Source organism: Erpetoichthys calabaricus, chromosome 11 (assembly GCF_900747795.2).
Source record: "Erpetoichthys calabaricus chromosome 11, fErpCal1.3, whole genome shotgun sequence".
Lineage (NCBI taxonomy): Eukaryota > Metazoa > Chordata > Cladistia > Polypteriformes > Polypteridae > Erpetoichthys > Erpetoichthys calabaricus.
In genome coordinates this window covers 123107985-123124544 of record NC_041404.2, presented here as the reverse complement: position 1 = coordinate 123124544, position 16560 = coordinate 123107985, and the positions used below count along the sequence as shown (strand labels likewise).

At 46.8% G+C, this 16560-nt stretch overlaps 1 protein-coding gene across 4 annotated transcripts in view; it reads right to left on the bottom strand.

The window, feature by feature from the left end:
* The window catches only part of caskin1 (CASK interacting protein 1), a 64868-nt gene that overhangs the window by 1483 nt on the left and 46825 nt on the right, over positions 1 to 16560 (bottom strand). For all 4 annotated transcript variants that reach the window (XM_028813799.2, XM_028813801.2, XM_028813802.2 and 1 more), the window contains 4 exons: positions 4815 to 4953; positions 3407 to 4704; positions 811 to 1600; positions 105 to 531 (listed from right to left, as the gene is read on the bottom strand). In XM_028813799.2, coding sequence (XP_028669632.2) covers positions 105 to 531; positions 811 to 1600; positions 3407 to 4704; positions 4815 to 4953 — 2654 coding nt within the window. The remainder of the gene's footprint in view (positions 1 to 104; positions 532 to 810; positions 1601 to 3406; positions 4705 to 4814; positions 4954 to 16560) is intronic.

The following is a 16560-nucleotide window of genomic DNA, read 5'->3' as shown; positions in this document are numbered from 1 at the left end:
TACACCCCATCTTTGCTCATTCACATTACCACAGCAGCCATGACTCCAGTTTCCCACAATCCCACTCTCACCACCATTCACTCCACTCGGCTGTTCCTACTTACTCTGCTTTGATTCCATCCTCTTGTCGGATTTTCTCCTCCACAGCCTGCAGCGCAGCTGCCAGTGAGGCACTGGTTTCTTCCAGTTTCTGCTGAGCAAGATCTGGACTGGCACTGTCTGTGGATGCCCCGGCAATGGCCGACCGGGGAGGTTTCACTGGAACTCCTTGTGGTTGCGGGGACAGCTGCGCGGTCTGCACTGGTGGAGAAGATGGACCCTGGCCTATGGGTCCCTGGGGCTTGGCAGGACTGGAGCACAGTGAGGGCGGTGTACTGGAAGCCTTGCCGGGGCCGGACTGCTTTGCCGGTGAGGGGGTCGGTGTGGGTCCCGCACTGATGGATTGAAGGATAGGATGCACTTTTGGGGGCTTGGGAGCAATCGGTGGAGGCGGTGGCTTTGGAGACACAGGAGGGGGGATTCTCTTTATTTCTGTTCACAAGAGAAGAAAAACATGGAGTGAATCAGCAAAAGCGTCTGAACGGGTGGGCCCAGGACAACCCTATCTCGACCACTGACATCACATGCTCAAACCAGTTGGCTTGGGAAGAATCTACAGAGAGTCTGACCAAAAGGTTCATTGAGCCACATGGCCAAACTCGGCAAGTAGCTTCCAGTGAGAGTGACCTTGCGGGACTCACTGACCCACCAGCTCAACATGAAGCACACAAGAGTAAAATGCTGTACTTGACTCAGAAGGTAAGGACTCACCTGGGATACCTGCACCGGAGGGTGGCACCTTCTTTGAAGTCAGGGTTGGTGGGACAGGCTTCTTGCCCATACCTTGCTGGCTCAGGACTGGCTTTGGAGAGACTGGAGGTTTCATGGGTTTCCTCTGTTCACCGTCGGAAGTTGCCAGTACAAACTCGGCACTGTCTCTAAAGGAGTTCAGGGTGCCTTCACCGTGGGCAGCAGAGATGCCCATACCACTCATGTCAGACACTGGTCTCCTCTTGAGGATGCTAGTCCCATTCTGGTACAGACTAAGCTCCTGCACTGACAGGCCTGGCTCCTTCTCCTTCGTTTTAGGCCTTCGTTTCACAGTACTGGACTCCGTCAGCTGGAATTTTACCCCCTCGGGATGGTGCTTGGATCGCACCCTTCTCTTCAGGGTGGCCGTGGCGTCCACGCGTGAGATGTCCTCCTGCTTCATTTCACTCAGCTCCTCAGGAAAGACTTCCCCTACCCCTGGCTTCCCTAGTATCCCGTGCTTGGGCCGCTGCTTAATCGTAAGGTTGCCATCTTCAGCAAATGGGATGTTCTCAGAAGAGCTAATGCGAGGTGTCAGCTGACCATCCACTTGCAAAGTGTCCTTTGGAGACTCCGGCTCCTTTACTGACCGTACACTGTCTGCTCGGTCACGCCTAGCTGCTGCGATCAGTCCGGTCACTGGGCCGCTGATTGTCCTCCGCCGGTTCACAACCTCTCCATCCAACCCAATGGCATCTCTGTGCTTCACATTGGCCAACACTGTGGCCACCCTGGTATGATCTGGGCTCACCTGCAGATAAAGAAAATGACCATCTCTGAGTGTATATAGAACTTTTCTTAGCTGACACAAAAGAACTCATTTTTGAGCTACCAAAGGATTGGGCTCAAATGACTCGGAGCACCTAAAGGGTGCCAGCATGTCCGCTCAAGTGATATGGAGTAGCAGAGATGACATAAAGTGCTTTTCATGCGAAGCTTTGATCTACATGTATTGTATCTGGCAAGGCAGAACGTGGCAGCGTGCCAGGGTGAAGTGAGGTGGACACTAAAGTCACAAACAGCATACGGGCACCCTGCCATGTTGGTCAGTAGTGGTGTAGATGAGTAGTCCTAGCAAGAGTGCATGCACAAGTTCAGACAGAATGGAAGCATAAAGAACTCACAAGAAAGTGCCAAGATGCTTGAAAACATTACTTAAGAGGGACTTTACAAGGCTCTGAGCATGCATGGTTCATAACGGGCATCATGCAGTGGGAGCGTGGATGACAGCAGCTGCTAGTTCAAACAAGTATGTGGGTGACAGGTGACACATGGACGGCCAGCATTATGAAGAGGCTGATAGAATTAGGGGTGATCAGCATGGATCACACAGACATACTAGAAGACTAGTAACCCCACGTCCCCCCTGGGGGACAAGGTTTGAACCTGGGGCCCATCCTCATCTCTATGGAGTTTGCTTTTACTCCCCAGGTACCCAAACGCGGGCGCATCAAGTTGCTTGGTAAGTCATAAATTGTCCCAGAATGAGAGAGTTGGGGTGGGCTCGAGTGTTCCTCTAGATGAAATGCCATCCCATCCAGAGTTAGTTCTTGTTTCATGCCCAGTGTTAACAGGACAGGCTCAGTCCCATGACTCTGACAAAGCACGTTTAACAGTAATGGCTGAAGGTTAGTAGCCCTCTAGTGGCCAAGGAGAGGAGTCATCTGCTAGCGCTTTAACTCTAGAAGCACGTGCCCGTGCTATGGGAAAGCAGAGATGTGGCTGGATTTCACTCTTTATGTTTCATACTCTCAGATTGATAAACTGTGTCTTTTTCAATGCAAAGTTAACATTCTCAAACCCAATTCGGGTACTTGGAGGATTCAGTCTATCCTAGCAGAACTGGGCAGAAAAGACAAGAACCAGCTGTGAACGAGAGTTATGTCTGTCGCACATTATAAATGAAGATCAATACAAATATGGGGAGGGTATGCCAACTCCACACAGATGAAGATAACAATCAGAAACCTGTTATTACAACTGAGGGCTGTGGGGGGCCAGAGCTCACCCTGGCAGCATTAGGTGGAAGACAGGAACGGTTTCTGTGGGGTGGGGGCGTATTTATAATTGCCAATCGGTCTAAATCTGTGCAGACACACAGTGAGAACAGCTTAAGATTTGAACCCCGGACTACAGCGTCTGTGAGGCAGCAGTGTTATATTTTGTACCACCCTTGCAGGAATGGCATTACATTAAAATACACCAGTCCTTGGGCAGCTCACGGCTGCCTCACAGTTGCTAAGATCTGGGTTCAATTCCCAGCTTGGTCACTGTGTGGATTTCCTCCCATATGCTGGGTTAGGTGAACTGGTCTCTCTCTATTATCCCTCTGTGATGAACCAGAATCCCACCAGTGACCGGTTCCTGCCTTGGAGGTCTAGCATGCTGAGATAGGCCCTGGTCCCTCATGCTCCCCAGTTGAGTAAAGTATATTAAGCAAAAGGACGGATGAATTTAAAAATGAGCCCAGCTTGCAGTCTTCAGGAGGCCCATCTGCACACCCTGGTGGGCACAACCTGGACGAGCCGACCTTATCTAGCAGCCTCAAGCATTGTACCTGTAGGAAGTGTCTGCCTCCGACACCCAGCGACTTCTGCATGGCTAGAGCTTTCGCCCCTCCTCCAATGGAGGACATTTCCAACATGGCAGCGATGCTTTTCACACTGCCCGCGCTGCCAGTGTCCACTGTCCCGCCGAAATCGCTAGCTCGCCTCTGTTCACGGTAGCCCACCTCTAGCTCATTGCCACCACCTTCCTTAGTGAAATCCTCCTCCATGTTTGTGCTAGAGATGGCAGAGCTGGACCTCTTGGGTGGCGGAGGTGGGGGGCCTTTCTTTTTGGGCCGGAGAGCAAAGGACTGGCTGCGATTGACGTTCTTGTCCCCCGACTGGCCACGCACAGAGTGACTGCGGCCCACTCTTCTCTGTACAGTGGCATAGGGTCCAGCATCGGGAACCATCAGCTCATCTCTGTCCTGTTCGCTGTCGGACATGGCATAGCGGTTCAGGCTGTGCGCTCGCTTCTTAGGCCGACTCTGGTCCTCATCAGAATCGTCACCCTGAGGAGGCAAACAGAGCATGGGCACTGACATGGGGGCTGTGGCTGCCGAGACGGCTGGTGTGGGCGCCACGCTGTGGCTCACAGAGTCCTCAGGCCCCTCCACCGGCTGTGGCATGACGTAGGCGAAGCCCCTGTGTGTGGGGGACTGTGGGAGGGATTTGGGTGACATGGGTCGTTCTGTCTGGCCAAGCAGCTGGGGAGTGGGCTTCACCTTAGCGGTCACCTGGGCAGCCCCCATGGTCTGTGGAGAGGATGGCCGAGGCTTGGTAGGTGTCTGGGGTGGAGTGAAGGCAGGTCCCGTGGCATGGAAGGACTGGCGCGGCTTGCCTAGAACCGGGGGAACACTTGCCCTTTGAACACCTTGGCCTTGACTGGCCTGTCTCACTGGCCTCACCTCCCTCCTCTGGGCCAAACCTCCATCGTCGGTCCCCTTAGGAGCCTCACTGGGCCCATCTAGAGAGAGGCTGGCCGCCTTTGCTTTGCTGTTCAGGCTGTTCTTGTGCGAGCCGCGGGCAGTGCGGAGTGCCACATGGTTGCTTGGCTGCTTTGCCTCAGTACCGTCCAGGGAGTCTGCTGCTCTAGTCATGGCAGCCTGAAGTTCATTACTCAGCTCACTGTCCTGAAAGGTTGTCATCTTGGGCGAGAGGCATTCTGTGGTCTCCTGTTGCGGAGACTCAATAGCTACCACTTCCAGCGACTGAGGGGCTTTCTTCCTGAAAGAATCACGACCGTGATCAGTGGCCTTCTGGATCTCGGCCAGCTTCTTCACCGCCAGCATCAGCTTCTTTTGGTGACCTTGAGAAAGAACAGCAGAGGAAGGTCATCATCCAGATGGTCTCTGGAAGACGCCAAAATCACAGATCACCGGCTCCTATCTGTTGTGGTGGCAGAGCAGGTGGTCTTACCAAGTTTTGTGATGCCAATCTCCTGCAGGTCCTCCCAGGTGATATCCGTAATGAAGTCGATGTTCTCGTAGCCATTGTGCACCAGCACTTGGTAATACTGGCCGAGGCCAATCATTGACAGCCACTCAGCCAAGCTGGCCTGTGAAAGAAGGAAAAAAAAAGAGTGCAGCGAGAAGTCAGGGGGCAGCACATCAGTGTGGGCAGGCATTACCTCACTATAGGGGGGTTCATGTGCCACCCAGTGAGGTGCCTCAAGGATACTCACCTTGTCAGCTACTCCACGGGCAGGAGCAGGATAGACAGTGGGGTACTTACTTGGGGGCTGTGTTGGAGTTGGTGAACTGACAAGGGTGGGCTTCACATCGTTGAGTATGGAGAGGGAAGAGAAAGCTGCCACTCACTTAGCTCGGTGCTCAGGGGGATTAACTAGCAGATAGGCTGCCCCCTTGATTTAGGGCTGCTTTAAGGGTGGGTGTGAGTGAGTTCTGGAGATGCACATTCTAAAATCTGGCATGAGAGCTTTGGGACTGCCCACGCAGTGTTTTAGACATTTGCCTGTTGTGTAGATATACATCCATCTGCATTGAACCCACTAACCCGGCTGGAACCTACCCAGGCAGGAGCTACCCTGCACAAAGGGGGTCTACTCAGAGTCACCAATTAATTGACCACCCAATGGAGGAGTAACAGAAAATCCTACAGAAGCACAGGAAGAACATGCAATGACTGGGCTGCTGTTTGAAACCCAGGACTGCGCCGACTCACCACCCTAAAAACATCGCATTTCTACAATGCAGATTGACCTTGGGTGACGTCTGTATTTGAACTGAAACAGAAGTGATTTAACTAAACCCACCCATCCATTCCGAATCATTTCAAAGGGGCTGCCTGCACATTGACACCTGCATTTACTCGGCTCACTATCTGTAAAGTTCATTGTGATGGTGTGCACTGTCAAAGGCGCTATATCCATTACGAAGAATAGATTTTCTAGCACCTTGGCATTCAAACAAAAAAAAAAAGATCATTGCACAGTGCTGGTGGGCACAGCAAGGGTCCAGTCAACTCTATAAACGCCAGATTGCATAAATCATAAATTAGTGTACGTCTGTGTGCGGACACGGGTGAAGTTTAAGGTTTTGGCAAAATATAGGTGGACCATGACATCACACTGGCATTGTAGGCCAGTGGTTAGCACTGCTGCTTCACGAATCCAGTGCTTGTGTTCGAATCCCCATTCGGTTGCTACAAGGAGTTTGCATGTCCTCAAAGGTGTGCTGGTTAGGCTGGATGGCGACTCTAAATTAGCTTTATGCCCCTTTGTGCCTAAGGAAGTGGATTAAAAAGTTTTATGCATCACTTGTGAAACACACAGACCTACAATCCTAAAATAAAATGCCACATATAAACAGCAGGGAACTCTCCACCAGTTGTTTGCAAATGTAAGAAATTGCACTCCATTATGAATTCTGAACATGTATACATCTTATTTTGGCGGTACAATAAACGTTTCTGCACATCAGGAAAGTGCCCCCCATGTGACTGCTATTTAAAATTTTATGAACTTCCAAGACATGAGGACATAAGCTTTCAATTAAGACCAAGATGAAAGTTCTAGCCCTTTTAGCTAACAAGCAATTGCATGACAAACAGACATTAGCATTTTTATATATATGTAACATGTATTGTGACAGGCGGCCACGGCCATTACCTGGCCGGGATGCCAAGTGGATGGTAGGACCTGGGAAGAGAGTAGCCACGGGGCACTACCTATCCCCAGGACGCTAGAGGGCAGCCCTACTGGGTGGCTGTGGCACCATGGACTCCCGCAAGGCATACTGGTAGTTGGAGTTTGGTATAACCCTGTTGGGTTCCAGGGGTCCCACCAGGGGGAGCTGCAGAGCCCTACAATGGACTCCCACCACACCTGGGAGTGATTCCAGTTAACGCTGATGAGCCACCTGGAGCGCTCCCAGGACCTACTTATAAGGAGCCGCCGTACTCCATTCGAAGAGCCAGTGTCGGGAGGAAGAGGGCGAAGCTCGCCAGTGGAGGCGGAATGAGAAGGATGAACTACTGTGTGTATGGAACTGTGCTGTAATGGTGGAAATGAGGGAGAGCGGTTCCCACAAGGAAGAATAAATAAACTTTGGTCTCTGCCTGTTCTGTCGGGGTTGTGGCAGCTGGAGCACCCCTGGTTCCCACAATACACACACACACACATACAGTATATATATATATATATATATATATATATATATATATATATATATATATATATATATATATAAAACATCACATAATTTAATAATCTAAGGAGACCGAAAAAGCTGCAAGCTTTATTAGACAAAATTGCCACGCAGCGGGTGCTCCTGGTGGTCTGCTTTCAGCCCGATTTTCCCTGGGAGTGACCAGCTCCTGTGCCCTCCTTCCCATTTTCCATGCCCCTTACCTTGTATGCACTGCTCAGTTTTTTAAATCATGTAGGACAAGTGAAGAAGCCTAGCCTGCTGGATGTTAAGAGCACACGTATCACATGGGAGTTGGCATCCAATGTTGCCGTATTAGGTGGAAATGACCCATAGCTGGGTTAGAAGGGAGAGAGCGAGGAGGCCGGAGCCAGTAAAGTAGTATGAGACTGCAGCGTGGGATGGCAGACATTCGTCCTTATTGCTTACACGTGCCGCCTGACTCCAAGATGCGACAAGTAGCTGCAGCTTCTCTATACATGAGGTTTGGGGGTTCTGAAAATTGAAAGTATACTTGATAAGGAGGATCTAGGAGTTGTGGCGGAGTCATCACTAAGTGCATTGACTTGCCACACACACAATTGAGATAAGGTGAATAACTGGGGTAAGACAGAAATGGGTTTCTTAAAAACCTCCATTTACATGTGCAAGTACGCTGCTGGAGGTCCATCCATCCATCCATCCATTTTCCAACCCGCTGAATCCGAACACAGGGTCACGGGGGTCTGCTGGAGCCAATCCCAGCCAACACAGGGCACAAGGCAGGAAACAATCCCGGGCAGGGTGCCAACCCACCGCAGGACACACACAAACACACCCACACACTAAGCACACACTAGGGCCAATTTAGAATCGCCAATCCACCTAACCTGCATGTCTTTGGACTGTGGGAGGAAACCGGAGCGCCCGGAGGAAACCCACGCAGACACGGGGAGAACATGCAAACTCCACGCAAGGAGGACACGAAGCGTGGTCTCCTAACTGTGAGGCAGCAGTGCCACCGTGCTGCCCCTGCTGGAGGTCTCCTTTGGTAAAACAACTTGACGTCATTAAACTGCACAAATGTCATCATCGACTGCCATGAATGAGAAAACAAGCATGAAGCCTGTGATCATTTCCTTGTGTTTTATAAATACGTTTAGGCCTTCATTTGCTGTGACATATATAATATCCATCTCTTTTTAAATCCTTGACCTGAGCCACAATGATTCATGGCATGAAATCTGCCTGCTGCGCCACCTGATCACACTGTTTCAACATATCTACAGCAAACAACTGGATGAAAACTTAACTGGCACTTCATGAATATGTTTTTGTTACCGGACTACATGCGGCACACTCTTCTCTTCTTGTCTGTGTGGTTGAGCTCATCAAAGAAGCGGCGCATCAGTATGTGTGCTTATTGTCTTTAAATCCAGTGCTGCTGGAATAATAATAACCACAACGCAGGTACTTTTACCTCGTCACTAAATAAGTATTGCATTGGGTTACTCATTACTTTAAAAAAGTAATCATTGCTTTGAACGTGTTACCCTACTGCTTCTGAGATTGTGGTGCAGAGCTTAGCACTGTACGTTCAGCTCATCAACATCAGTCTAGCCATTTCTAACATACTGAGGCCGATTATGTCAACCAGGAGGAGGAATAATGTGGTTATCTGAGAATTTGCCTTTAGGAAATGTATCAGGCGTTGCATCGGTCTGTCGTGGTGAAAAAGGAGCTGAGCCGCAAGGCGAAGCTCTCAATTTACCAGTCGATCTATGTTCCTACCCTCACCTATGGTCATGAGCTATGGGTAGTGACCGAAAGAACGAGATCACGAATACAAGCGGCTGAAATGAGTTTCCTCCGCAGGGTGTCTGGGCTTTCCCTTACAGATAGGGTGAGAAGCTCAGTCATCCGGGAGGGGCTCAGAGTAGAGCCGCTGCTCCTCCGCATCGAGAGGAGTCAGATGAGGTGGCTCGGGCATCTGATCAGGATGCCTCCTGGACGCCTCCTTGGTGAGGTGTTCCGGGCACGTCCAACTGGGAGGAGGCCCCGGGGAAGACCCAGGACACGTTGGAGGGACTATGTCTCTCGACTGGCCTGGGAACACCTTGGGATTCTCTCGAAGAGCTAGAAGAAGTGGCTGGGGAGAGGGAAGTCTGGGCATCTCTGCTCAAGCTGCTGCCCCCGCGACCCGACCTCGGATAAGCGGGAGACAATGGATGGATGGATGGATGGATGGAAATGTATCAGTGTACTGTACTGTAGATGCTGCCACAGTTTTCTACTCTTGGCTGCTAGAAGAGTGTGTGAAGGTAACACATGTACAGGCTGTCAGAGTGTAACGGAAATGCGCAGACCACAAAATCCAGTAAAGGGTTACATTAAAGGGTTTCTCTAACCAGAATAAGGGTTTCCATGGCATTTTAGAAAGCTGGTTTCTGTGAATAACTGAGTTATTAAAGCACATGCAAACGTACCGAGACTGAAACAGACAAGAATGCTAATAGGATGTTAGGTTATACAGCACGATGTGTCAAGGGAGGTTACACTTCATTTATATAACATACTAGTGAGCCCTCACATAGAGAATGGAGTCTGATTTGCTCTCCATATTGCAAAAAAAAAAAAAAAAATCCAGAGGAGAATGACCGAGCTGATTCTGGGACTGGGAGGTTCGAGCTATGAGGACAGAATGAAGGAGCTGAACCTTTTCAGTTTAAGCAAACGGAGATTAAGAGGTGACATGATCGAAGTGTTTAAAATTATGAAAGGAGTTAGTACATTAGACCCCAGCTATTACTTTAAGACTCGGATCAGCGGCAAGTGTTTCATTTATACAGATATGCTTTACACTGCACCTTACCTTTTATCGTGTTATGTAAGACACAAGACTGTCCAACAGATGAGATCCAGCAGCTGCCAGACTCCAAGGTGGGGCTTCACGACTTGCAGTTTTAATATCCTTTCGTTGTAAATGTGATATATCAATGTGAACTATTTGTGAGAATGGACAGCTGCCTGGCGCCATGGCATGCCCTACTGGCTGGTGGCTATCTTTGTCGGTTTCCTCCCATATCCCAAAGATGACCTTGCTAGGCTATTTTGCCTAAAACTAGCCTGGCAGAAAAGAGAGACCCTAAGATGGACTGGCACCCTGCCCACTTTGCTTTCTGCCAGGATAAGCTCCGACTCCCTGATTCCATAAAAAGGGTGCTCAAAATGCCAGAACCTAAACAGGGTCCCAAGGATTAGCTCCTGCGTATTTAAACATGTAAATGACATGTTTCTACATTTGTGGGTAAAGTGTATATTCCTCACTTGAGAATCAAGTCATCATGGATTCTGTACAGCACAAACTTGTATATTGTGCCACCATTTAATTTCTAATGCTAGAGAACAATAAACTCTTACAGATTCACAATCTCCTAGTTAACATGAACTAGCACTACCACAATCAAGAGATGCCTGCAGAAATTCACTATGGCTGGACATGGGTTGCAGATGAACCAAGGTCTGGCTGGCCTGCAATACTGACGACACAAAATGTTGCCAACATGGTGGAGCAAATTGTACCAGACAATCAAAGAGTGAGGTTACATGAGATAGCAGACACTACTGGGATTAGTTAGGGGGTCAACTGAACCCACCCTTTATGAGCAATTAAATATGAGCAAAGGCTGTTGGGTGACTTGGATATTGACTTCTGCAGTGAAGCATCACCACATCCAGTGTTCCCATGAGACATGTTTCATATCAAGGGATGAAACTTTGATACACCCCTATTAGTCGGTCCAAACAACAATCAAAACAACGGAAGAATGGCGGGTCTTCAAAGAAATTCAGGGTTTAATATCAAGTGCAGTTGTTACGATGTTGAAAGTGTCTGCCATATTGATCATGTGCCTCAAAAGGCCCATAAAGAATAACTGGTCAATATTATACCAGTTTGTTTTGGCATTTGTGGCAGACTATGGATGAATGAGATTAAAGACTTGGAGTATGCTTGTGATAGCACCCTCCCAAAGATGGATTTGTGGTTTCAAATAACCGTTGACTGTCTGACTCCTTCGTTCTCTTTGCTCAACTCATCGGATTGAGTCAGCCTTTCCTTTTTGAGTTTGGTCTTAGTGTTAACTGTGGATGGCTACCTGCACTCCCTTGAACCATGTGGTCAACAGCAACAGTGAACACTTCCTCCATTAAACTGATTGATGACTTTGCTCCACTTACACATAAACACCAGGCGTATGTGCGCAGAGGCTTAAAGTTACACCAGCACACACACACACGCGCACACAATGGAGGGGCTTGTGCACCACAGCAGTCGTTTGCGCCAGTCTGAATATGCAAGGAGTGAAGCCAAAAGTGGCAAGGTTCCACAGTCACTTAAAAGAATGTGAGCACATGGTACAAAGCCATGAAGAGAGCAAAGAGCTGAGCAAAATTTTCCCTGGGGTCGAGCCAACAGGCAATATTCTTGGGTGCCAGCCAGCTAGGAATGGAGAAACTGAGAGCACACAGAAACTCCGCCAGTATACAACTCTGGAAATGGCCGCCTTAAAAGTCAACGGCTGCGGCGTTTCTGCTCAAGTGTGATGTGGGCAGCCTGTGAACACTGGCAGCGGAAAGTTACCGTATTTTTAGAAACAAGATATTTATAGCCATAAAGCATACTTGTGTTGGTTTGTCGAGATTTCAGACTTTAGTCGTCCACTGGGCAGCCAAATTGTTTAGCTCAACAAGCTAGTAGGCAGAACAGCGTGAATTCATCACAGTAAAGATTCAACAAGAGCACACGGGGATGGTGGTTCGAGCAGAACCACCTGCTTCACGATTCTCACAGTGGGAGAATCCCTCCTGTTAATAACACGGTCAGGATTCTGGTTCATTTCTTCTGGGTTTCAAAAATGCTGGCACCACATTATTTGTTTTATTTCTTAATTCTTAATGTCATCTACATTGAGGATGTCGTTGGTTTGTCCCCAGATGATACCCTAACACCTCCAGGATTTAGAAGCTGCTGCCTCTAAACTACTGCAGGAAAGGGACACCAAGACATGTCACTCATTACAAACCCAGCTCACCTTAAGACATGGGGGACCAGCCACTGTCATAGAAAGTGACCTGAAGAAGACCTTAAAACATCCTCTGAAGTTAGTCGGGTTGCATCAGAAGCTCATTACAAACTTCAAGAGCAATAAACCTCTAAATGAAAGAAGTTCCAAGATGCCATGAACCATATTAATGGTAGAGTTTTAATCCCTACCCATCCATCATTGCCAGACGTTTTAAGATCATAAAGTCACAAGCAAAGTGGGACTCAGCAACCTAGATGGTAAATGGTGAAAAATGTCAAAAGATAGGCCTCCTGAGGGCTGTGTCATCAAGCTAAAACACTCCATTTTTGAGAAAAAAAATGTGCAGCTGTCACGTGGCCGTTCAAAGTGTACACTGGAATAGCAGGCAGGCATTCAACTGGCCTCCTACAGGAAGGGCTATGGGAAGTTGTTCCCCTGATTACTGTAAAAGCAGGTAATGTGTGTGCATCCATCATCAATTAACAATGGCCTGAGCACTACTTCGGTATTCAGGACAAACCTCGGGTACAACCCCTTATTTCTGTATTTCAAATGCTGAAAGAGTTACCTTGGCAGTTCCAGAAATGGCCCATTTGAGGAACTTCAAGAAGTGTTGTGGCATCACACATAAAAGATCAAAATGTTAGACTTCCTACTATAAAATTGTGAATGCCCCTTTTGGTGGTGACCTTGGAAGGATGAAGACATTAATTAAATACTAGCTGTCCCCCACGGCTCTGCCCGCGTAGTAGTGAAACAGGACAAACTTTAAAACTCAATAAAAAATTTATAAAAAGCAATAATTTGTATTCAGAAGAATTTATATTGATAGCTTTCGTATCCAAGGGCCTCTTGATATACAATATTTTTGGTTTTGCTATCAGGGGCGAGAATGCAGCTGTGATGTCTTTGCCAAAAATGTAAAAAGTTGCCAAGGTATCTCTGCCCAAGTGGAAGGTAGGTACACTCCAGCGTCAAATGTTGCCTCTGTATCTGATCATGTTCAGCTCTGATGGGAGTGTCCCCCGACTGGGGAGAAGAACACGTGGCCGTGATATCTCTGCCAATAAGCAGCTACCTTCTAAAACACACGTAGCTGTGATCTCTCTCTCAAAAACGTCAAACGTTACTCTTTATCAATCTCTAGATGATAAAGTCTGCTGAACAAACAGGTATCGCTAGCTAAGCCGAGGCAAGGTACACTCCAACACGTGGCGAGAGGTAGAGCGACTGGAATGGATGCTGGCGCGTGAGTGAGTAGGGCCCTGCCCAGCTACCTGCTCCTGAGGTCCCGCTTCCACCTCCCCTCGGCCCGCAGCCTGTCTCTCAGATTTGTGTGAATAAATCGGTGCTGCAACCAAACTATGATACTTAGCGCAATGAGAGAAGTTGCAAAATAAACCGGAATGTTCAAGCAAATTATAGAAAAAAACCCGATTTAAATCCATTAAGTAGTTCTCTCGGACAGACAGACAGACATATGTTGGATTTTATATATATAGAGAGATTACCAGTCACATGGTGTGGGAGGACATTGAGGGCTACACATGATGGTGTTAGATGGGCCAAAAGTGCACAAACACAAAATCTGCCAGGATTATGTAATTTGGACAGAGCCAAGCAAGTGGGGGAGATGCTGGCATTGCTACCTTCCACTATGAATAAGGTGACATTCTCAATGGTGGCAATTAATAGATACACCATATTGGTGAAACAGTTCACCTTCAAGGATAGGACGTCTCAGCACAGAAGTCACAAGTCTGTGTAATGGTTTGTTTCGGTAGGTACCACTTAAACAAAAAATAAATTGTAGGGATGCTCTAATCTATTGGCCGGTTGCAATTGAACGATTTTCACTAAAAAAACGCTCGATTGGTGATCAGTAAAAAGGCCAATCACAAAAAACAATATTTTCATCCCCTGCTTTTCTAAGCTTTACGGTAATGTAGTTGTAGTGCTCCTTTACATAAAGTATTACGGTAGTTGAGCCAGCGCACCATCTTTTATTTTTTTTTTTTTGCAACAAACTTCCTGCAGTGTAAACAAAGAGCAGCGAGTGGAAGCTTGTACTATCAGTGAACGAGAGGCCATTGGTATATTTACGTTAAAGAAAGAGGATAATAAACTGAAAAAACGTAATCCAAGAAGTCGTCCTGTGCAAATATGGAAATGGCAAGAAGAGCTATTTTAAGGAATTCAGAGCTTTATTTTGTTTAAATCAAAAAAACACACTGCTTGAGTTTGGACAGCAACCTTGTTTAAAATGCAGCAGCTTACACTTTTAATTGGAAAAAGAAAAGACAAAGACACATTTGAAACTGCTGCTTAGTAAACAATGGGCTTTTTTTCTTTCAGCTTTGTACTGTGTTTATTATTTGTTGCTGTGACTCATATAGCAGGTTTTGGTAAGAAACAAGTACTAAGTAATTAAAATGGTAATTCATATTTTATAATTCACCTCAAGAATTGTGATTGTCTACTTGATACACTGAAGAAAAAAACACACACCTGTATAAATACAGAAAATGTATATTTTAACAGAAAAAAGCTGTAGTGCAATTAAGGATTTAAAAAGATTAAAACCTATAAGTGCATGTATATTTGCATTTAAGTAGCGTTTAATTGCCAATATCAATTAACTGAATGAGAAAATATATATTTTTTGTTGTTAGAGAAATGGCGAAAACTACTTTTTTTAACTTAGCCTTGTTTCAGACATGTACAGAAAAAAATGAAACAATATAACAGTTTATAATCATGAGAAGCATTTTATTTTCTTTTATGCCATATGTATTATGGATAAATACTGTATGTACATATTTAATTACTTGTATTAGTATGTATTTTAGGGTAATTTTATTTATTTTTCTATTTTATGGTCACTGAACAATAAGACAACAGAATTTAATTTAATTTTAATAAAAAATGAACAGTTAACAGCCGTGTTCTATGGTATTGGAATCGGCTGATCAAGTAACATGAAATCGGTAATCGGTATTGGCCTTAAAAGACCTGATCGGAGCATCCCTAATATACATTATCTGATTATGGTTCGTACTTTAAAGGTTGTATCACTGGGGAATTGCAAGGACGGCAGAGGGATGCGTAACAGACATGCTTGTAAGGTAGAAACTCAACTGGCTCTTGGAGATGAAGGAGATCTCTCTGGGCCCCATCAGCTAAACTTGCTGTTCTGTAATCTGAAGATCTTCAAACTTGAGTCCCGCTACTAACGTCTCAGGGAGACTGAGTGGCCAAGAGAGAGCAGGGATAAATGGTGCCATTACCTGGGTTTGCTCAGGGAGAAAGGCAAGAGAAGTAAGGCTGAGAGAGCGGGAGTCTGACTGGCCATTGTGGCCCAGAGAGCTCTCTTTGCTCTCCATTGGCTGAATAGGCTGTTCTGTAATCCAAAGACCCAGAGACTGAGAGGTTCCTGGAGCAGTGACAGAGCAGCAATAAGACAATAACCTAATCACTGCCTACCACCCACCCATAGACTAATTTGATGGAAAGAGCATAAAATGTAATAGGACCCTTAAGACATAGAATCTCATCATTGACAACGGCACAGATGGCTACCACACAGGCCTACACTCATCAATATTGGGACAATTGACCACTAAACCTAATCTGCATGTCTTTGGGATGTTGAAGGAAATTCTGAAGTACCCAAAGATCCCCTCCCCCCACCCCAACCACCACACAGACTGGGGTAAAAAATCCAAACTATATTTTAATATTTGGTATAATTATGGGCGGCACGGTGGCGCAGTGGGTAGCACTGCTGCCTCGCAGTTGGGAGACCTGGGGACCCGGGTTTGCTTCCCGGGTCCTCCCTGCGTGGAGTTTGCATGTTCTCCCTGTGTCTGCGTGGGTTTCCTCCGGGCGCTCCGGTTTCCTCCCACAGTCCAAAGACATGCAGGTTAGGTGGATTGGCGATTCTAAATTGGCCCTAGTGTGTGCTTGGTGTGTGGGTGTGTTTGTGTGTGTCCTGTGGTGGGTTGGCACCCTGCCCTGGATTGTTTCCTGCCTTGTGCCCTGGGATTGGCTCCAGCAGACCTCCGTGACCCTGTGTTCGGATTCAGCGGGTTGGAAAATGGATGGATGGATGGATGGTATAATTTTTAAACATAATGCATATAAGTGTGTAAACAAGTTCCCTTTTGTATTAGGTGCATTTTAGAGAACACCTCTTAATCTGTGAAGTTGATTTAAAACCTCACCAAAGCTGTGCCTATAAAAAGGAAATCTTATAAATGTGGCACAGGGAGGAGAATAAAAAACGAAAGAAGTGGAGAGTGAAAACAGCTGCTGCACACCTATATCACAAACAGAGTTGTCTTCCTTTATTTTTTATTCCATTTTATATTGATCAGTAAGTTTGATTATTTTTTTTTTTTAATACGTACATGTTGTCGGGATGTCCATACA